Here is a 23,542-nt window from a genome sequence, read left to right as displayed (position 1 = left end):
TATTTAGGTGGTGAATATGTACATTTTTTTTGTCCAGAAAATGAACAAAATCATCTTCAAACATAAAATTATTTTTCCCAAATCATTTCCATACTACTGTTTTGTTTTGTTTTCCCACTTTTCTGCAATATATTCCTACTTTGATTCTTTTTATAATATGGTTTAATCTATATAACACCGAAGTTTCAAACACTTTGGTAAAACGTACTTTTGGGTTAATTGATGCCACCTATATCTCAAAGATGGCACATCCATACTCATCCTCAATAAATAATTTCTAAACCTCACACATTCCAGTTTCTACTACATAATGTTTGACTAAGTGTTTAGCAATAATATACTAGTGTCCAGTAGACTCGTGCTAAAATTGACTCTTAAGATTTGAAATATACTCTTGTTCTATAGCATAACATGCCCATTCACTTTAGCTATATTACCATTCTTGTGTGGGATGTGCTACTTTTTCATTATTGGTTTCTCTAAACCAGTTTCCTAAACACAGCCATTTGGTAATAATTTATCCACTTAACAAATATTGACTGAGCAAGGACTAGTGATCCTGCCTGCAAATGGACCTTTTTTTAATACAAAAAAGACATATGTGCAAATAAGAGCAATGACGGATTAAAGTGGTATGTTAGATAGCCATACAGAGAATACTAGGGGCCAAAATGCAGGTTCAATCCTAGTTAGATAGAAGGGCTTCTTCAGTGACAGATGTCAAATGAAAGGCTTGTAGTTGGTTCACCAAGGAGAGGGAAGGGCAGTCCAAAAAGGGGGAACTGAATGAACAAAGGCTAAGAAGCTAGAAACAACATCAAGAGCCCTGAAAGGAGCAAGTTTCTCAGCATAGCAGATGTGTGGTGTTGGGTCGTGGCTGTGGTGGTGGGAGTGGCAGTGAGGTTGTGGCAGTGAGGCTGTAGTTGCCAAGATACAAGACTAAGGAAATCACCAGGCGTGTGATATTGGCATCCCTTGAATGTCCTACTAAGAATGTTTACCTTTGTGTCATAAGTATGGAAGCCACTAAAACATGTTAATAAGGAAGGCGATACAATCAGGAAGATTTCTTGAATGGCTGCATGGGGAATAGAATGGAAGGACCAGAGTCAGGAAGACCAGTAAAGAAACAACTGCAGTAAGTTGAGATGCTATAAGCTGTGTAGCATCTCAACATATTGCAATGGCTGTGATGGTGAGGACAGAGAAGGAAGTAAATAGGAGTGGCAAGCACTACTGTAAAGAACTTTTCACAATCTGACATATCATATATCCTACTTACTTTGTCTCCACTCTTTAAGCTGGACTAGAACATAAGCTCCATGAAGTCAGGAATTGTTTGTCAGTTTTATTCACTGCTCTCTTCCCAGCACCTGAACAGTGCCTTGGCACAGAATGCAGGCTCAATAAATATGTGTTTAATGAGTTACTTCTATGTAGGGGGTGAGGGTAGCAGATGAGATGCCCAGATTCCCTACTTTGAAGAGGGTGCAAAATTAGAGCAAGAACATAAGCAGAGAAGCTGGTTGGCAGACAGGTCAAAGGGGTGGAGAATAAGGGAATCACATCATTTTGAAAGATTTTCCTTCTCTTCAGCATTAGAATCATCTAGGCTAAAGCAATTTATCCACAAGCAGGCTGAAAATATAAAATGTCAAACTGAATTTGGGAGAAAGTAGTGTTTTGTTTTTTTAACAACATGTTTGATGTTTGTTCTTTTGAATCTTGAAGAATACTTTAATCTCCCTGTATTCCCTAGTGTTTTCAAAAAAATACCCAACCATGTCAAACAAAGGCAAGAGTTACTTTTAGGGTACATGTTGAAAATACCAATTTTATAATTTTAAAAAAATCAGGCTTTATTTACTAAATTGCCTATGAAATAATTAAATTAATAACTTTCACTTCTACCTAATTTGAATTTTTTCTATTAAAATTTACACTGGTGAGATTTGATAGAATAAGTATATGTGCCTATCTCCCTTTCTACCCCTCAAATGACCAAAAGAAGGCTGAAAATGACATATGTATTATATGACATATATATGACATATATATTATATGACATATATAGGACATATATACCACTTTCAGTGCTCAGCATGGAGGGAGATGAAAAAGGATACCATATTAGGGAGACAAGAAATTTTGAGTAATTTCTGGAATATTAAAAGCAGGTATAGAAACTACAGTTTCTAAATCATTGTAGAAGAAAAATACATACTCTAAAGTTCAAAGTTATTCCTGTTGCCATGCAGGATCAAAATAAACAAAAGCAGGAAATAGGTAAGGCTCTAGGAGGAGAATCAAAGTAATGAATTAAAGACGTTCCCTCAGAGTGACAGGGCCAAGAACATCCATATCTACGAATTTTATTCTACAGACATACTCAGCCATGTGCATACAAGGGTACTCCCTGCAGTGGAGTTTATAATGGCAACGATTGGGAACAACCCAAATGTTCCCTAATAGAAGACTGGTTAAATAAATCGTGCACATAAGGAAACATTAGGCAGTCAAGAAATAATGATGCATTGACCTTAGGCAAATTACTTTATCTCTGGGTAGTGGACCAGAAGATTTCTAAGGCAACTGATAGTTTAACAGTGTATGGTTCTATGCCCATTCTCTCCATCATAGTGGCAAAACTTAGAATTATATATTAGCAAATCCTATAGCGATTACATCCTATGTAGTTAGAAATAGACAAGCACTAACATTTTCCCATTTTACAGATGGAGAAACTTTAAGCCTAAAGCAATTGAGTACAATAGTAATTCAATGAAGATATTCAAATAATCTTTTGGCTCCCTTAAGTAGCTTCCCTTTGACTTGGGGGAAGAAAAGAGAAAAAAAAAACTTCATTATTCTTAAGCATTACTTTGGGACTTTGTGTTAATCTCACATATTTTAGTCCTTCTGTTATGTCTTTACTCTCCTCCCCATTATTTACCCCCAGAGAATACTTTTCTCTACTAGCTTACCAAAATGAAACATTAATTGTATTGACTGCTTTCCCCTTCTTACAATCTGGATGTACTGCCAGATTAGTCTCAAGAAGTTTCAAGGTTATTGAGAGGACATCTCCAGGCATCACAGTGTTGAAAACCTTGGGTAACTATTGCTGAGGAGTAAATGTCGGGACGGCTGTATTGCTCACATGAATATAAACACATGCATACACACACCTAGTCAGGCCATTTACTGAAGGTCATACTAACTAGCTATTTTTACACACTTAATTTCCCATGTCATAGTTTACATTATGGATTACACATTGTTAATCCGGCAAGCTTTAATTCTTTAATTTTAAAACGGAAATGATAGAAGAGGACACTTTCCTTGGTCTCCAGTTTCTCCTCAATGTAAACATAATCAATGTAATTATCTGAGATGGTCTCTGTTAGGAGGCTACTGAGGCATCTCACTCTTAATGAACTGCAGAGCTTCTAATTGAATTCTTGCTATGTATGCTTTCCCTGTGGTTAAAAATCTACTTTAGAGATATTAAAGTAGTCTGTGTTCAGATATGGGCTCCCTGATTTAATTTCTCTTGGTGGGGAAGGGAATGTATTTCTAATGATCACCTTGTCTCAAATTTCAGATTACAGTATTTCGGATGGGATCCGAAGGACACCAGGACATTGATTTAGCTATCCTGACAGCTTTACTCAAAGGTAAGAGAGTTTCTGTGTCCAGAGAGTGCAAAGATAATTAAAATGGATTAACACAGCAACCTTATATCTTCTAATAGTGGATGTGATTCCAAATGATACCATGACACATCCAATTAGTGATAACATAAGGACCTCTCTTGTAAGACACTGTTACTGCTATTAAATTCTCCTATATGGAGCTGTTTTAAAGTGATTAAATTTCATAAAGTTTAAATATACTACAATTCAGTCATGTCTATTGAATCATAAAAATACACAAAAGGCTAATATAACATGTAAGACACTAAGTTACTGAGGTTATTTAGTAATTATTGCCTTGTCTACTTCCAAAAAACACTTTGTATGCTATAGATGATAGATAGATTAGATAGATAGATAGATAGATAGATAGATAGATAGATAGATGTAGAGATACCATAGTACATTAAAAATGGAAAATCAAAACCGTTTAGAGGAAGAGAAAAAGAAATAAACCAAAATATTAGGCTACTGTACTTGTTATAATTGAGCATTAATTTAACTCTAAGTTTATTCAAAGTTGAGGCAGAAATAGAAATGCCATGGGTTGTATGATTTTCCTTTATAAGGTAGGTGTTTATCCTGTTCTCTAGTTCCAATACTGAAAATATTTTCTTCCTCCATCATTAATTTGTGACTTAAAATTGTGTTTCACTTTTGAATCAGTCTTAGAATTTATTTGTTGTTATATAGAATAGTTATTTTCTGACTGTTTTGTTCATGACAGACCATATTAAATATATTTTATATTATAATCAAGTAGTTATACATATGTATTTAAAAAACTGAAATTAAGTTACATGAAATAATGTTTACATTGACTATGTAATAAAATTGGATATTTTCTATTCTCTTTAATGCTGATTTTGTCCCACTAAATTCACTTCATGACCCACTAATAGGTCATAACCTGGAGTTTAAAAAACACTGCCATAGAAGATTAAAGGAAATTATGATTGCGCTAAGAAATTAACATTTCTAATCACTACAATGAACCTTACTTATGCAACAGTTGATACTAATGGGAATTTGTGCCATTAAAATACTATGGTGTGTCAGCTCTATTTTGTGAAGGCTTTTAAATGCTTTCTGATTTTGACCCAGTTGATTTCTGAAGTATATCTAGCATAATACTTTTGCGGGCTTCTTTGGAGGCCAAAACATACTTAAATCAGTTTCAAATTCTTTAGTTGATTATTCTTCCCATGTATTTTTTGTTTTATTATGCCTGGGCATGTAACAATGTTTAGCACTTATTTTTTATTCAATTATACTTAGTTTTCAATTATCTAATACATGAGGAATCTATATAGTACAGTTGGTATAGTTCGAGAAGTTAGATAGGAGAGGAAAGAGCTGTGAAACTAACCACTGACCTATGGGAGGTGGAGAGGAGGGCAGAGGGGAAACCAGGTGGCTGTGGTGGTACTATTTACCTTGGCATCTCTTGTTTCTGATTCCACTGGGTTTGATTTTCTTCAGGATTTGTACATATTAAAAGATACTGTTCATATGATACAAACTGATTGGTTGTCAGTTCAAAAATTAAGAGAGAAAGCTGGAAATAAAGTAAATGTTGTTATGGAGAACTAAGAGGCCTATAATTTCTTCAAATGCTGACCTGGGGTAGCTTTTGAGAACAGGAGATGTCGTGTTTGTCCTTGGCATGAAGTAACCACTCTCCGAGAGTAGTGGTCTGAGGCTAGAGGCTGTGCACGCTTCTCCTTTTCGTTCTCCTCCCACTCCCACCACACACATTCAGGGGAACCCAAGGAAGTGGCACAGAGTGGAGTTACCAGAGAAAATAAAGGACATTGAATGTTCAGATAAATAACATATTTTTAGCATAAACCTGTCCCAACTATTGCATGGGACATACTTAAACTAAAAAAAATTGTTCAATATTTATCTGAAAATCAAACTTAACTGGGAGTCCTGTATTTTTATTTGCTAACTCAGGCGACCCTACTCAGAGGATGTCTGACTCTGTTAATACTTCTGGACTTCAGACAGCTTGATAGGTTCTATGGGAAAAGTACTCAAGAATCTAGGGATGTCACCTAGTCCCTCTGTCTCCCTCCATCTCTCAGCCAGGCCCTGCCAGGACTTTTCCCCTGGAAAAGACCCCAAACTTACCTTAATAAACTATCAGATGCTTATCAACCTGCTCTCTCAGTCACCTCATCCTCTCTGCATCTCATACAGCAGCATAAACCTCTTGCTCCAGGCTCAATAAAGCCAGAAAACATCTGCTCATAGCAGAAGTTATTGTAAGTGATCCCTTGACCCTTTCTGTAGATAAAATTACTCCCAATCATTTTTATCATTTCTCGTGCATCTTGGAAGTCACATCATGTGGGTATACACTCTAATTCCTGTACGTGCACTAAAGTGTAATATGTGGTGATCACTGTCCTCTCTAAATGAGAATTCTTTTTCTTTGGCTTTAATCTTCATTGGCAAAGAAGTTAATCTGCAGCATGGAGAGAGAGGAACATCTACTGCTCACTTATTTTTCTGGAAAACATTTTAAAAGAACTGAAATAGAGTGCAAAATGCTATGTTCCTCTGCAAGGTCAAGGTCATCCACACAAGGGTAGTCTCAGAAATTGTCACAGCCTAGAGGAGCCTCAGGAGACATGACGACCAAATGTAATGTGGTTTTCTGGATGGGATCCTTGAGCATAAAAAAAAAAGAGTATTAGGTTAAAAACTAATAAAATCTGAATACAGTATGGACTTCAGGGTTTTTCTTTTTTTAAGTATTAGGGGGGGAAATAAAAAAGCTATGTTACCATAGCTTTTATGTAACTGAGCAGGAGACATACTGTAGTCAAGAAAACACTATACTTCTTTCATGTCAAAATGACAGAAACCGAGAAAGCATCTTATGGAATTAACTGTAAAGTTAGGTACATATAAAATCAAAGCACTATAATATGCACAGACAGTATTTAATGTAAAGGATCTATATAAGTCACATAGTCATGGATAATAGCTATTGATTTAAGAAATGATTAGAAATACCATTGGGGACTGTAAGCAAGAGATTTATGAATGCAGAACTAACAGAAACGAATTTGTAAGAAATCAAATTTCCCTATGGATTTTTACAGTCACTTCAGAGAAAATTACCTAGTTTCTACCATTTTATTTCACATGTTCTTCAGAGATAATGCTATTGATAACTAATAAACTAATTAACTGCTTATAGATACTTACATGGAGAAAGACAACTTCTTTTTAAGATGCATTTGTAAGTTTGTTCAAATCATAAAGAAAAAAGTTTGAAATAAAAATTAAAATGCCAGAATAATAACCAATATATTTGCTAACTTTAGAAAAATTTCTACTCAATGTAATCTACAGATTCAATGCAATTGCTATCCAAATACCATTAGCAATTTTCAAAGAACTACAACAAATAGCCCTAAAATTTATATGGAACCACAAAAGACCCCAAATAGCCACAGCAATATTGAGAAAGAAGAACAAAGTTGGAGGTATTACACCACCTGATATCAAATGATACTACAAGGCCAAAGTAATTCAAAACAACAAGGTACTGGCATAAAAACAGACACATAGATCAATGGAACAGAATAGAGAGCCCAGCAATAAACACACACCTATGTGATCAATTAATCTATGACAAAGAAGGCAAGAATATAAAGTGGGGTAAAGACAATCGCTTCAATAAATGTTGTTGGGAAAACTGGACAGACACATGCAAAAAAATGAAACTGGACAGATACATGAAAAAAATGAAACTAGACTATTTTCTTAGACCATGTACAACAATAAACTCAAAGTGGATTAAAGACTTAAATGTAAGACTCCAAAACATAAAACTCCTAGAAGAAAACGCAGGCAGTAAACTTTTTGACATCACTCTTAGTAAAATATATATATATATTAGTATGTCTCGGGCAAGTGAAACAAAAGAAAAAATAAACAAATGGGACAACATCCAACTAAAAAGTTTTTGCACAACAAAGGAAGCCATCAACAAAACTGAAAGACAACCTACTGAATGGGAGAAGATATTTGCCAATGATACACCTGATAAGGGGTTAATATCCACATACATAAAGAACTCATGTAACTTAACACCAAAAATTCAAAGAATCTGATTAAAACTTGGGCAGAGGACCTGAACAGACATTTCTCTAAGAGGACTTATGGATGGCCAATAGACATGTAAAAAAATGCTGAACATCACTAATCATCAGAGAAACACAATTAAAACCACAATGAGATATCACCTCACACTTATCAGAATGACTATCATCAATAAATAAACAAGCAGCAAGTGTTGGCGAGGATGTGGAGAAAAGGGAACCCTTGCTCACTGTTGGTGGGATTGCAAACTGATGTAGCCATTATGGCAAACAGTATGGAGTTTCCGTACAAAAATTAAAAATATAACTACCATATGACCCAGCAATCCCATTTCTGAGTATTTACCCAAAGAAATCCAAAACAATAATTTGAAAAGATACATGGATCCCTATGTTCAATGCAGAATTATTTACAATGGTCAAGATATGGAAACAAGATAAACGTTCACTGACAGATAACTGGATAAAGAGGTGGTACATTTACACAATGGAATATTACTTAGTCATAAAAAACAAAGAAATCTTACCATTTGCGACAACATGGATTGACCTAGAGGGTATTATGCTAAGTGAAGTAAGTCAGACAGGGAAAGATAACTACCATATTATTTCACTTATATGTGGAAACTAAAAACCAAAATAAACAAGCAAAACAAAAACATACTCATAGAGAACAAAGGGATGGTTACCAGATTGGAGGAGGACAGGGTAAAAAAGGTAAAGGGATTAAGAAGTACAAATTGGGAGTTATAAAGTAGTCATGGGGATGTAAAGTACAGCATAGGAAATATAGTCAGTAATATTATAATAACTATATATGGTATCAGGTGGGCAGTAGATTTATCAGGATGATCATTTCGTAAGTTATATAAATGTTTAACCGTCATGCTATATACCTGAAATTAATATATATTGAATGTCAATGGTAACTTTTTTTTTTTTAATTTTAAAGAAAATAATTTCAAATAAGAATGACATTGATTAGATTAGATCACAAAATAATGAAAATCACTATGTTCTGAACAATTTTCCTTTAAATTTCTATCTTTAAAAACACTAAACTTGAAATAAAAGTGGATAACATTTTTTTAAAAAAAAACAATATATTTTAGTGATTTGAAACTACTTCTGAATGCATGCCCCTCTGACTCTGTTAACTAGAAATTGCAGAGTTATTATCACAAACCAGTACTGGCATAAATAGACAATTAGTCTTGCTAAAAAAACTCTTCTTAGTTTTCTATATGGCTTAATTAATCCCTAGTAAAACAAAAATTGTAGCATATATTCTGAAGTAGTTTATTTTTATATTCAATAATTCTATGCATTAGATAGGTCTCATAAGCAATTAACATTTTGGAGTGTTTACTGAGACGCTACCTTGCTGAAACGCAGATGATTCATGAATAGGTTTTATGGGAATTGATTATGACCCTACATTGAAAACAAAAAGTATTTCTAATTATGTATTCCGGCTCTCCTACCCTCCTTCCTGTGTGTAGGCAGCTTAATACAGCACATGCATGATTGCTTTCCTTTTAATGTCTGGTTTTAACTTGGAATGGTTTAGATAGCTTTATTAAGGCCAATAAGAGACATTTATGTTGACACTTTCCATCACTCATATGAGATGCAAAACTACCATAGTTATTAAATATTATACAAATGAAAGTAGATGAAATTGTGTCCAAAAGAGATCTACAAAGTCAAAATGTGTGACATATTCACTTCAAGTTTAAAAGGGACATGGGGGTAAACAGTGGGAGAATAGTGAAATATTTTAGTTGGAGATGAAACTGACCAAGTCATTTTTGCAATTTAGATTCTTTAGTAAAGTATTTCTTAAACCCTTCTCTGCATGAGGCCACTTTTAGTCTTCCATGTGTTCTCTGACTTGTAAATTAGGCTTCCTGAAATGCACTTGTTTCCTGATGGGTCATTTTACACCTTGAGTGAAATCTTTAACTTCAATGTCACAGAGCTGATTGGCCATCAACAGTTAGAGTCCAGGCATGGGCCCCAAAAAACCTATGTCTGCCATTGGCCTCTTATTACTACCTCATCCCAAAGCCATGCTGAAACCACAATACCCTCTATCCCCATGCACTTTACAAACTAGGGAACTGAGGCCACAGAATCTAAGAGACATTCAAGATCATTTGGCAAATCAGTGGCAGAGCCAAAGCTTAATTAAACCCACGTCTCCTCACTTCAGATTTCTTTATATTATATGTCTGAGTCTTTGGGGGACCCAGGACTCCTTGGCTCTGCACAGCCACAGACATGTTGGGCATTTGCCACTGTGGCTCCAGGGGCATCCCGAGTGATGCATAGATCAGGACATCTGCTTCCTGAGAACTCTCAGAGCTCTGACCAGCACCCTCAGCTGCCAGACAATCTTAGCTGCCCACACAGTATCTTAGTGGTGAAACTAGGACGCCCACAACTTCACCTAATGTAATAGCAAAAATAAGTGCGATCTGATACTTGCTTTATTTTTACAAATTAGACCACCAGTGGAATATTGTTTCAACCAGGAAAAAATTTAGTTACTGGTGACAAAAAAAATTAAAAAAACAATTCAATTTAGCTCAAGCAAAAAGAAATAAGATGGATTTGTTAATTCACATGACCAGGAAGTCTAAGGGTAAACTGAGTCCAGGCAAAGTAGAATCGGGACTCAAATGATGTCATCAGGGTCTGTCCTCCCTGTCTCAGATGTTAGTCTGTATACCTGTCATGAAAAGCAGCCATCAGCAGTGCCAGGCTCACACCCAGCCAGCAGCGCAAACCCCAATCCAAAAGAGCCAACTATTTGTTGATCTCATGAGTAAATGATCAACAGGCTTTGGGATCAGATTAGAAGTATATTTAAAATCTAGTGCTTTATTGGCTGTGGCATTAACCAGGCATGTTAGTTAACCTCAGAATGCCTCAGTGTCCCTTCCCTGTGCAAAGGGAAACCATCCCTCTCTCATGCAGGTTGATATAAGGGACACATGAGATGGTTACACTGGAAGCTCTTTGAGGGAAAGCAGTATGCCTTCTTTATGATAAATACCACCTAGTAGTATACTTTCATACCCATTCCTTTCTAAAACAGTCTTTAAAAATTCTTAGGGAACTGGCATGTGCCCCGTGTCCAAAATCCATTGGAATCAGAAAATGTTAAATTTGAAATGCCCCATAAATTTGAAAATGATAACCAAAAAATAAATTTCAAGGATACATGTAAGGATCCAAAACAGACCACAAAAAGGAGTTTAGTCTTGAAAATGGTTGAGCACATGCTAAGCTGCCTTAAAATGAAATTAATTTCCTGGCAAGTTTATTTTTCTTGCAAATCCAAGTAGATCTCAGAGCAATAACAGAGACCAAAATAGATAACCATTTCAGACCTTTCTGTTTGTCTCTAATAGGAGAATGCAAGAAAAGTGCTTAAATTTCTTAATCCCTTTCTCTGTATAATATTTTACAATTCACAAAGCATTTTCACATAAATTTTAATCATCTAATATTTACCACTCTGTGCAATGGTTACCAGATAATTTATCTCCAAACTGGGACTTTCTTAGGCATGAAAGTAGGCAGTACTGAAAATTACGCGAGAACTGGAATAAACCGAGAAGATCCAGGCAGGCTGAGAAGTATTAGGTTGGTGCAAAAGTAACTGCGGTTTTCGCAATTGCTTTTAACTTTTTAAACCTCTATTACTTTTGCAATCAACCTAATATTATCACCCTGGTTACAAACCCCACCTTGCAATTAGAAAGTTGCCAAAGGAAAAGGATGGTCTTCTTTGCCTTCGTAGTCCAACACCCAGGAAAATGCTTGACATATGGTCAGCATTCAATAAATATCCATGGACTGAAAGAAGTGGAGTCCTGGCCCAATCAATCACTAGCCAAAGTCACATAAACAACCCAGACATATGCTGAGGCCTGCTTAACCCTGGAAATTTCATTAATGTGGACTCTAACCTCTCAACCGAATAATCCACAGAAATGCAAATCCTACACACTCCCTAGGATTTCTGTAAATTCCTGGAAGATGTAAATTTTCTCAGTCACCCCTGCTTTCAAGTTCCTGATTTCATGGGTGTTATTTCTGTTCCTCTTCATAGAAGTTAAAATGTAAAACTCAGCCCTTCTACAGTTTCAAAACAAACAACAAAATTCACTTACACAAAGCATTTAACAGACATAGTAGACTTTTCTAAAATATAGGTAGGGATAGAAGAGAGGTTTACTTCTCAATAATGTGAACAATTTCTAATTGAACAGCAGGCATTTCCAATGTTGACATCCTCTGGCCATTTCACACAGGGAACTTTCCATGGATCCTTCACCCATGACTTCCCCAGTGTCACACTGTCCCACAGGCTTCCCCCATCTTCTTCTCCCCACTGTTTGCTTCGTCCTCATGCTTCCCCTTAAGAGTAACACGAAGTCCTCTTCTCCTTTCTTTTTTTTCTTTTTTTTAAAATTTATTTTTTAAATTTATTGGGGTGACAATTGTTAGTAAAATAACATAGATTTCAGGTGTACAATTCTGTATTACAGAGCAGTCCATCCCTGGTCTCTGATATTGTGGCCTCCGCCCTGAAGGGCTCATCTGCCCTAAGCAGCTTGGCAAGGTATTTTGCAAACAAAGACAGCCCCTCCCCTAAACAGAGTTCTGGTGCCAACTCCAAGGAAAGAGTGATTTCTCCAGCTCGTTTCATATAGGTAGTAAATGTGAGAGTGGGGCTTCAATCTCTCATCCGAGCAGGAGAGTATGCTCTCCTTCTTTGCCCCAAGGCCATAAGCACTAGCAGGAAACGTGCTGCAACATGTAGATTCAAGTATTTACAAGGACCGTGAACAGCACATCTTCCAAGTTTGCAGTCTTGGACAGGCCATTCCCAGTGTACTTCCAACATTACGACCATGTCCATAAGCTTGTCTCGTTGTGGAATTTTAAAGCTGGAGAAAGCCATAAACATCTAGGCCACTGTGATGCCTCTGCTGGTGTTTGGATGAAGGGAAAGTAGAATCCAGGTCTGCAGATGCCCAGGCCATTATTCCTTTTCTGCATCAGGCAGCCAGTTCTGATGACAGATGTGGTCATCCCTGGCCCCTTGTCACACAGAAGCTAAACACCCTTTCATTCTGCAGCTTGCTCATGCCTCAGTGCCAGTGTGCTAAGTGATCTACACATTAAGCTAATTGCAAACCCAAAACTTGTGAGTGACTACCAGCTTGTAAAGTAGTCCTCACTGCTGACTGCCCAGCAGAGCTAGGAATCAGACTTTTTCTTCCTTGACTGCCTGAGAGCAATGAATCAGCTTCATTTGTTAAATTCATCACATCATAGCAGCAGCATGAGTCTGAAATGAGTACTTTACATTAATAACAAAAATAGTAATGATAATAACAGTAAAACTAACACAACAATAACAACTAATATGGTGCTTACTGTAGTACAAGTATTAACTCATTTAATCCTCATCATACCACAATGGGACAAGTACTCTCAGTGTCACCCATCTTATAATTGAGGAAAGTGAGGCACGGAGAGCCTAAGTATCTTGGCCAAAATCACACAGGTAGATATTGGTAGCGTCTGGACAAAAACCCAGGTTATCTGAGTCCAAAACACTTGCTCTGCATCCTGCACATCAATGGCCTGGACTGGATATTAAAATTGCCCTCAGTTTTGACATGTTTTGAACAATCAGTGATGACTAAACTTTCCTTGAAGCAAAAAAATATATAAACAGACTCCTAGATAGATATAGTTCACTGAACACATAAATTTACTAACTCTCCTGAGAATCACTCCAAAACAAGAATAAAAGGATTTTTAAAAGAATTGGGATAGAAACGATACTTTGTGCTCTTCCATGTTGGGAAACTAAATATATTAACCTTGCAGAACCACATGACTAGAAGAAAAAAAATAATGGAACCCTAAGCTGGTATCAAACTGACTTACACTTCAAAAGGCTCAAAAATTGGAGTACCCAGAACCTGAAAAAAGGGAGGCAAATACAAAAGAATTTGTTGAGCCTATTTTAAGAAGCAACTAGAATGACATATCCCTTCACCAATCCCCAAAGCGCTCTCCAGCAAAAAAGTAAAGATTTATTCTCTGAAGAGGGTAAAACAGATTCTCTGGACCAGAGGACACCAGGTGCAAGGTGAGGGCTGGGCTGTATTATTGAAAATGGTGTGGGAAGGGGGGAAAGGTTAATAAATTAATACATATTGGATGCTGAGCCTCCAGCCATCTTCCACCAGTTGGTTCCCAGCGTGCTGGTGGCTGGAGTCTTTATTCTCCGGGCAGGAGATTGGCAGAGCCTTTTCTTTAAAACCTCATGCTCTTCAGAGAAAAGACCTAAATACTAATATCAATGATGTCCCCATCTAAGGAGCCCAACCAGTTTATCTTACAATGAAGTTCATAGTTGATAATCTCCACTCAGGCATTCAGGGCTTCCCATCAGCACGTTAGTGCCCCACTCTTAAAAATGAGAAGCTGACCAAAGACAACCAATCATACAAAAGGTGGAACAATTAAGTTCACGAACTTTTCACTGTGTAAGTGCATGGTAGAAAGTTCACAAACTTAATTGTCTGACCTTACAAGAAAGACCTCTAACTTAGAAGATAGATAGAAAAGCAAAGAGAGAAATACAATGCAGAGCGAACAGCACCTATGTAGGGAGAAGGAACCTTCATCCCAGTTGTCATTAATATCCTCAAAAAAATCAAAGAAAATATTTGAATCACTAAAAAAAAGCATCTTATGTTTAATTCAAGAACTAAAGACAGCTCTGAGAAATTTAAAATGGCAGCATCAAAAAAATAAATAAATACATTGAAAAATTAAAAAATAAAGTTGAAGAACTCACCGGAAAGTACAGAAAGAGTCAGAAAGAATAAAAGAGTGAACAGAAGTGAAGAAATCATTAATGCAACAATTCCAGAAAATGTCCCTGAACTCCAGAATACGTTTCCTGATTATAAGGACCCACTGAGTGCCCGGCACAATAGGTGAAAATAAACCTATAGAAAGTCATGTTAGTGTGACATTGCAGAACATGAGGGACCAAAAATGTATATCTTAAGAGATTCCAAAGAGAAAAACAGGTCACATTCAAAGTACCAGGAGCCCAAAAGTTGTAATCTTCTAAACAACAAGCTATCAGGCAATACCTTAAAATTTCTGAAGAACAATTATTTGCAATCTAGAGTTCTATATCTAAACTACCAGTCCCTTTAAAGGTAGAATGAAGACATCTTTAGACATGAGTTGTCACACACTTCAATTACCGCAAACCACTTCTTTGGAAATTATTGGAGCACGTGTTCCACTAAAATGAAAGAGGAAACAAAACAGGAACCAGGAAACACAGGAAACAGGAGCTCCAACGTGGAAGAGGGTGTTGGAAATCCCTGGAGGATGAAGAAGGCAGGCTCAAGATGACAGTTCTTCACCAGGTGTAGGAGGCAAAAGCAGGAGCTGCCACAACCCGTAGTGTCACTTCTGCTACATTCCATTGGCGAAAGTGAATCATAAGACCAGCCAGATTCTATGTGGAGCAGATGTACCAAGAGTGTGAATACTGGGAGGTCTAGTTCCTTGGCAGCTATCTTTGAAGACCAGCTACCGTGGAGAACCAAAATAATCAGCTACGAGAAATGCATGACTGCCTATGGGGAAAGAGGATTGGGTGATGAGACTTGTGATTTTTATAACAAATCTTGTAGGAAGATGACTCTAAACTCTGGGCATGTATAACATTAGTAAAAATAAAGTACAAAATAATACCTGGATCACCTAGTTCTCAAAGAAAGAGACAGAATGTGCAAAAGAAAAAGAGAACAGTAGGTAGGAAATCATCAATTCAGTAATTCCAGAAAATGTCCCACAACTCCAGGGTATGTGTTTCCATAGAATCCTGCTAAAAATCACAATATGGAAGATGCAATTATTTTACTTAACCCAGCTATGTAAATGAATTCATTTTTGTCATATCACAAGCAAACAATAATCCAATAGAATGTTTGGTTCTTTTACTCCCTCAGTCTTAACATTGATAAAGTTTCTCAGTTTTGCATATTGTGCATAACACAGGAACACTTTTATAAAGTGTTGTTTTTTTTAACATGTCAATGGGAAACTTCTGTGAAGTATTGGCTTCTTTTATTGCAGAAAGAGCGCAATAAAGAGAACTCATCCTTTTAGGTAGGTCAGCAAAAAGAAGGAAATAAATAGCACAGTGCTTTACAACGTTATTAATCATAAGCCATATAATTTCATTTGACCTTTCTGCTTGCATATGTCATTAGGGCATGAGGAAATAATGGCAAATTAATGCGGAAACTCTTGGCCACTGTCATCACAGACCACCTGATTTTGTAAGGCTGTTATATAGCATTGGTCCGTAAAAGTGTAGTATCCTAGCTCTGAAAATGAAACTAAGAACAGTTTTTCAAAGTGAGTGAGACCTTACACAGAACACTCAGAGCCAGTAAATAAGTGAAAAACAAAATAAAGCTTAATCACCACCTCCTGCCACCCCTGGACCCAGTGGTTAGGAAGTGGAGGGACCCAGGAGAGAAAGAGTCCTGTCGTTACTTCATGCAGACATGATGCCAAAAGGAAGAGAAACAGCCTTCATTCCCTGAGGGGCCCTTGGTCACCTCTGACAGGTCAGGAAGGGGGTGGCGACTCCCTCAGCAGATCGCAGCAGGTGCCACGCACGGAGCAATGTCCGGTTACACCCGGCAGCCTGAGAAGGAGCCAGACGCATATCCTAATTGTGTGCTATGGCTCTTACGGAAACACCTAGTGTCCAGGGCCTAGGCTGCCCAGAGAGAAATACACAATCAGTCTTCTCAATTCACATTCCTAGCAAAGAATCACATTCTTTCATCCAAATCAAGCATGTATATCTAAATGCTGACTCTTGTATTTAACAAATTTCCCTCTTCTTTTTTATATCTTAGTACCTAAACTTCTGCTCACTGGAGTGTCAGAAGAAAACAAAAACCTCTGTCAAAGGTAGCATTTGATCAATTCCCCAAGCTTTGTCAGAAAAACCACTCCTAATGCCCACTGTCAATCCTGACATGTACATAACCCTAGGTAATTTAGAGACCGCCAGTAGTTAATTCTGAGAATTACTATTTCACTCGACAATAAGTATTCCTTTTATGAAAATTCATTAGGACCTAATCATTCACATTGACCATGGTAGAAATCATAATGATAGTCTAGCTGGTATACCTGAAACTAATGTAAAATAATATTGAGCTATAATTGAAAAATAAAAAAGGATTTTAAAAAATAATAAAAATAAAATAAATAAAAAAAGTCTGGCTGAGAATTAGTCTCCATCCAGGAGTGTTTGCATGACGATGACATTAACTTCATAAATTTGTTGAATTATTTCATTAACCTGGTAAAGTTATTGTCAGAAATATGTAAGACATGAAAAATATTTGCAGTGCTTTAACACAGTGCATTAACACAGAGCAATGTTTTCATCTATTATTCTATTTAGCCTTCAAAGCAATCCCTTGAGGGAGATATTATTGGTCGTGTTTTATAAATGAGAAACTAAATCTTGGAGAGGATAAGTAACTTTTCTGAGCCCCCACAGGTAATAAGTAAGCTCCGTGCCCTTCTCTTCCACCCCAAGAAGTCATTACAGCCTCTATTTGCACTCACCACGCACCTGCTTTCCAGTAAAGGGCAACCTGACACCCCTCAGAATCGAGCTAGGCAGCTGCCATCTGGCTAGTAGGTATCTCATTCAGTTCTCCAAGAGGCCAACATGTATCATTCTTAATATCAGGGATAAATGACCTCTTAAGTGCTACAAAGTCTTCAAAGACCTATAGATGGTAGAAGTATATGCCATAATATACCACAGTATACTATAATCTAAAGTGCAAACAAAATGCTAAAAATGCGCAAATAAAAGAGATTTCTATGTCCAGGGGAAATTTTAATGCACCTCTACAATTCAGAATGCCAAGCCTATTATATGGAATAAACAGCCTACAGAAATACAAAATAAGTAATATGCCAATTTTTTCAGAGGAATTTCACATTGAGAGAAAGATTCTTTTTAAAAATCTTATTAATACTGGAAATCAGAGCCTCCAAATAAACAGGATATAAGAAAGTCCAAACAGGGTTGATTCTGCCCACACAGGAACACATCATTTCATCCAATCAACAACTTCCTTAAAGTGTATTTGCAAACTGTACCTTTTGAACCACACCATACCTTAAATGCATTCATAAATTTCTAATGAAGGATAAGAAATACTTTTGTAGAAGGGAATCCTTTTATAAAATAAAAATCACCTAAGTCACTGTTTTGTTAGGAATCATTTTGACAGCATGACTGTTGAAAATGGAGAACTCCTATTTATGACTATCAGGGCGGGGTGGCATAGATATGGAAGGACTGAGACAAGCATGAGGGTGGCAGGGCGGAGTGGAGGAAGCCCGTTTAGAAGCAATCTTTGCTGTTCCAAAGAAAACGAACAACACTGAATTCATTGTGACTCACTTCAGAAGCTGACATAGACTATTAAGTAGACTTGGAAAGATTCCATCCAAACAGAAACTCAGTAATAGAACCTAAAGGAGGACTCAGGAGAGGAAAACAACAACAAAAATATGAGCGAGAAAGAGAAGGGGAGGGGGAAGGGGAGGGGAGGGAGAGGGGGGGAGGGGAGGGGGAGAGGAAGAGGGAGAGATTTTATTTTTCTTTGAGGGCAGAAACTTTGGTCCCACCTTGTTTCGCTAGTGCCTACAACAAAGGCTGTCAAAGAGTTTTATAAAAAGCTGTTGAGTAAATGAAACCATCTAGGGGTCCAGCTCTCCTTGGGGCAGTAAAATGAAGATGTGAAGATTTCGGGGTGGGGGGGTAGGGGGGGGCGGAATGCCGGGGTGAAAAGAGTGAAGGTAGCCAAAAGATACAAACTTCAGTTATAAATAAATCCTGGAGATGTAAGGTATAGTATGGTGACTAGAGTTAATACTGTGATGTATATCTGAGGGTTACTAAGACAGTAGATCCTAAAAGTTCTTGTCACAAGGAAAAAAAATGGTAACTTTGTGATTAAACTTATTGTGGTAATCATTTTGCAATATGTATATATATCAAATCATTATGTGTACACTTAAAACTAGTACATGATACATGTCAATTATATCTCAATAAAACTGGATAAATAAATCTCCAAACACAAATGGCTTGACTGATAAAAAAAAAAAGAATTAAAGGAACTGATATGTGAATCTCAGGTAATATTTTACCATTTGGGGCTTAACTATCTGGCATTAGAGAATATTCTGGCTTTTTTTATTAATGCGGTGTAGGTTGTTTTTTTATAGAGGACACAAAAGCCTTTTTGCCTACTTCCCTTTGTGGGTATCATGAGTTCAATGAAATTCGCTAAGTTTCTATGAATAAAAAAAAAAAACGAGCTCTGAAACCAGACTGCATGGGTTTGAATCTCATCTCTAGCATTTCCCAGCTTCTTCATTTTGGAAGCATTTCTGTGGCACTTCATAGTTTGTAGTTTGTTCTAAGAGTCCAACATATTAACATTTAGAAACAGTGCCTGGCACAAGCTAAGCATGAAAGAAATATTAGTTACCATTATCTTTCTTATTTAGTAAAGATAAACCAAGAAAAAAAAAACCCATCTTGCTGCAAAGGGCTCTTTCACTCAGCTGTCTGTTTTGTTTCTTACAAGCTAAATCTAAATTTCTTCCACTAAAGTTAATTCAATTTTTCCTGATTCCTTTTACCTTCTCCTGGGAGTTTGCTAAAGTTATTTTTACCAAGAAGAGATAGTTATCACTCAGGGCCAGAAAATAGAGCAACGAATAAATTACACACAGACCTCATCTACTTTTTATGTGTATATTTCAAGGCTTTAATTTGTTTTTTCTCCATATGATAGTCACATTCCTAAGAGAGGCTCCCCAGGGTAGACGGAGTCTCTGCTCTGGGAAACAAATGAAGGTGTATCCTAGCAGCCTAAGTCACATGACAGCCAACTGAAGTCACATTTCAGTTAGGTTCTTTCCACTTTCCTGGTTTTCATACTCTCAGCTGATGGCACCCTCTCTTCCTTCACTTACAGTGTTTAGGTTCATCCAAGTTCCCTTCCTATCATTCTTTTCCACTCAGGAATATTAGTTTCTTCATTCAGCCTCTTTGCTCTTCCTCTTCACTCTGAAGACCTCTCTTCTTTGCTACAACCAATGACCCCTGGCCTCCATTCTCCAGGATTTCATCCAACGTGTATTTGCTCTTCCCTTTCTCTCCAGTGGCTCTTTGTCTTCTGCTATAAACACATTCAGGGTCCCTGTCACCTAAGAAGACCCTGACTCCTCCCACCAAGCCCCTCAACATAACACCTTACTTGTCCTCTTAACCATCATACTCTGAATGTTAGTCTGCTTTCTACCAGTTATCCTCAACCTCCGCTCACTCTAAATTCTTGACTCAGTCACTCTTCAAATTCTTGCATTCCAGCTTCTGCCCCACCCAGTTTACTCTCACAGCTTTTAGTTCTCCTGAAGACCCCAAATACGAGTATGTATTCTTCTAACTCCAAGGGTCATGTTCCTGAACCTTTAGCAACTTTTGACAGTTGACTTCATCTGCTTCTCACTGCAGCTCTTTCTTATGACGGAAGGCCTCAGTTGGAAGCCTGGTCCTACAAATCACTCCACTTGTCTGAACCTGTTTTCTGTTCTGCAGAGCAGGGATTGAGATAGTCACTATTCAGTGTTTGTGAGTACAAAATGAGATAATATGTGTAAAATCCCTGGCATATAATTAGCTCTCAGTGTATGAAGGTGATTATACTTATTTTGACCTTTCCTTGGTGTCAGAGATACTATCCTGCCTTTCCGACCACTCCTGTGTCTCCTTCATGGAACCCTCTTACTTTTTCATTCTGCCTTCTGTCAAACTTAGTATCGTGATTTTAAATATCATGTCTATGTGAATGACTTCCAGATTTAACTCAAATCCTAGCTACCCTTCCTGCTCCCTCTTCTAAGTGCTTTCTGGGAACTCCCTTCAGTGTCAATAGGCACCTCAAATTCAATCAAATTAACTGTCTTAAGAAATGCATAAAAATAAAGACAAATGGTCTTTCCCTGAAAAGCTGGTTTGTACCTGATTTCCCCACTTATATTCATAGAGCATCATCTTTACAGTTATCCAGGCTCAAAGCCTCCATCAAATTCTTCCTCCCTTTGTTAAAGCTAATTCTTAGCTAATTTTGGGCATTTTTGCCACTACAATAATCTGTCATGTCTCTCCTTTTTTTTCTGTGCTTGCTCAGCACTGTTAGGCCTTCAGTAATTTTGACCTGATTTATTTCAATGACCTCTTAAGGGATCTTCCTGTTTCTTATTGAGCACGCTCCTGTCCATCCTTTATTCTTCAATTAGAGGAATACTACTAATGCAAATCTCTGATCAAAGATACTCCTCTTTCGGACTTCCAGCATGGACTCGGTTACATAACGCATCATTCCCTTCTTCTCCTAGAAAGCTTCCAAAGCCAATAATGAATAGGGAAGAAAACACAAGCAAGCTGCATGTTTGGTAAAACTAAGCAATGTTACAAAGTATTTGTATATGCAGGAGATGTGTGGGAGGAAAGGTGAAAGCTGAGGAGAGAGAAACCAGCAGTGGCAATCTTCAAAAAGCACCAACAAAAATGTAATTCGTAGATGAGCACCCCAAGCAAGGCGCAAGTTTCTCTCTTTGTCTGGAACAGCGTGTGCAAGAATGACAGTGAGTTGGATGGTGGCAGGAGACCCTCCTGACTGTGACTTTGGTACATAGAAGGAGAGAAGGTGGGCTACATATAGAATTATGCACATAAGCCATGTTTGCAGGAGGGAGTTTGTCTTTGTGATAGCTGAAAAGAAAGTTTTCCAGTGGGATTAATAACTAGCTTGGACTGCTACCCTGGGCCCATTATAAACCAACTCACTAAATTATAAAATAATATAAAGGGATTAGCATATACATTCTTAAAAAACAAAGAGCAAAATGTATTCACACACACAAAAAATAATCGTTATAAAAATGTTTCCTGGGAACAGATGAACATTATGAACAAATATTTTACTATGAATTAAACATCTTTACATCTCAGTGAAGCACTTATTTATGAAGAAATAGTTCAAAGTTGGAATGCTAAAATTCAGGATCTGAGTAGGTGGGGGAGCAATAGGAGGTAAAATGTGAGTAGCATGCAGGGAGGAGAGGGGAAAAAATAAAATCATCACAGAAGTACAGAAGAAATGAGAAATGGTGCAAGACCAAATATACATTATGAAAAAGCCCATGCAGGATACAAAGGAAAGAAGTGAGGAAAGTGAACAAAAAAGAAATGAAATGGAGATAGTTAATTAGGATTAAAGAGAAATGATATTTATAGAAGACAGAAAATGGACAGCCAATGTAAACATAATTAGTCTCCAAAGAATAAAACCAAAATAATGGATCAGAACAAATATTTTAAATATAATGGCATAATTTAAAAATATAATTTAAGGAATTTTGTATTAACATTTTTTTAAAACTTTGATCTAGGTATTGCCAGGGCCACCTTATGCTGGAAAAACTGATTAGAAGCCTCACCACCCAGACATATCCTTGTAGAGTTACTGAACTTCAAAGAGAAAAACTAAAGAAAATAAAGAATGTTTTGGGCCACCAGACAAAATGATCAAGTCCTTTATGAGGTGGAAAATCAAGATGGCCTCAGACCTTCTTACAGTAATAGTCGATGTCAGGAGAAAATATAGCAACAGATTTTATTTTATTTTATTTTTATTTTTTATTTTTTATTTTTGTACATAGTGTTTTTATTTTATTTTTTACTTATACAAACTGAATGACAAAACAGTATTTTTTTTTTGTTTTTTGTTTTTTGTTTTTTAATTAGTTTCAGGTGCACAAGACAAAGCAAAACTTAGACGTTTATCATTTATATCCCTCACACTGTGTGAACCCCCCTCCCCCCATCCACTATCCCTCTGTACATTCCCAAAACCTCTCACCTTCCCCTTATCCCCAGCCCCCCGCCCCTCTAGCAACCCTCTGTTTTTCCTCCATGTTTCCAAAACTGTCTCTGATTAGTTCATTCACTTATTCTTTTCTTTAGATTCCGCATATAAGTGAGATCATATGGTATTTGTCTTTCTCTTTCTGACTTATTTCACTTAACATAATGTTCTCTAGGTCCATCCATGTTGTTGCAAATGGTAAGATTTCTTTCTTCTTTATGGCGGCGTAATACTCCATTGTATAAATATACCACAGTTTCTTAATCCAGTCATCTACTGATGGGCATTTCGGTTGTTTCCAGGTCTTGGCTATTGTGTATAGTGCTGCAATAAACATAGGAGTGCATAAGATTTTTGAATTGGAGTTTTGGATTTCTCCGGATAGATACCTAGGAGTGGGATTGCTGGATCATAAGGTAGTTCCATTTTCAGATTTTTGAGATACCTCCAAACTGTTTTCCATAGTGGCTGCACCAATCTGCATTCCCACCAACAGTGCACCAGCGTTCCCTTTTCTCCGCATCCGCGCCAGCACTTGTTGTTTAGCAACAGATTTTATATTGAGTCACTGTCAGTCAACTATAAAAACTACTAAAAAAAGCAAAAACAA

General features: G+C 37.0%; 1 protein-coding gene across 18 annotated transcripts in view; it reads left to right on the top strand.

Moving 5' to 3' along the window:
• TRPM3 (transient receptor potential cation channel subfamily M member 3) overlaps positions 1-23,542 on the top strand; it is an 820,394-nt gene that overhangs the window by 681,797 nt on the left and 115,055 nt on the right. For all 18 annotated transcript variants that reach the window (XM_074330560.1, XM_074330553.1, XM_074330550.1 and 15 more), the window contains one exon: positions 3,605-3,677. In XM_074330560.1, coding sequence (XP_074186661.1) covers positions 3,605-3,677 — 73 coding nt within the window. The remainder of the gene's footprint in view (positions 1-3,604; positions 3,678-23,542) is intronic.

Source organism: Rhinolophus sinicus, linkage group LG04 (assembly GCF_036562045.2).
Source record: "Rhinolophus sinicus isolate RSC01 linkage group LG04, ASM3656204v1, whole genome shotgun sequence".
Taxonomy (NCBI): Eukaryota; Metazoa; Chordata; class Mammalia; order Chiroptera; family Rhinolophidae; genus Rhinolophus; species Rhinolophus sinicus.
This window is presented reverse-complemented; position numbering and strand designations above follow the sequence as displayed.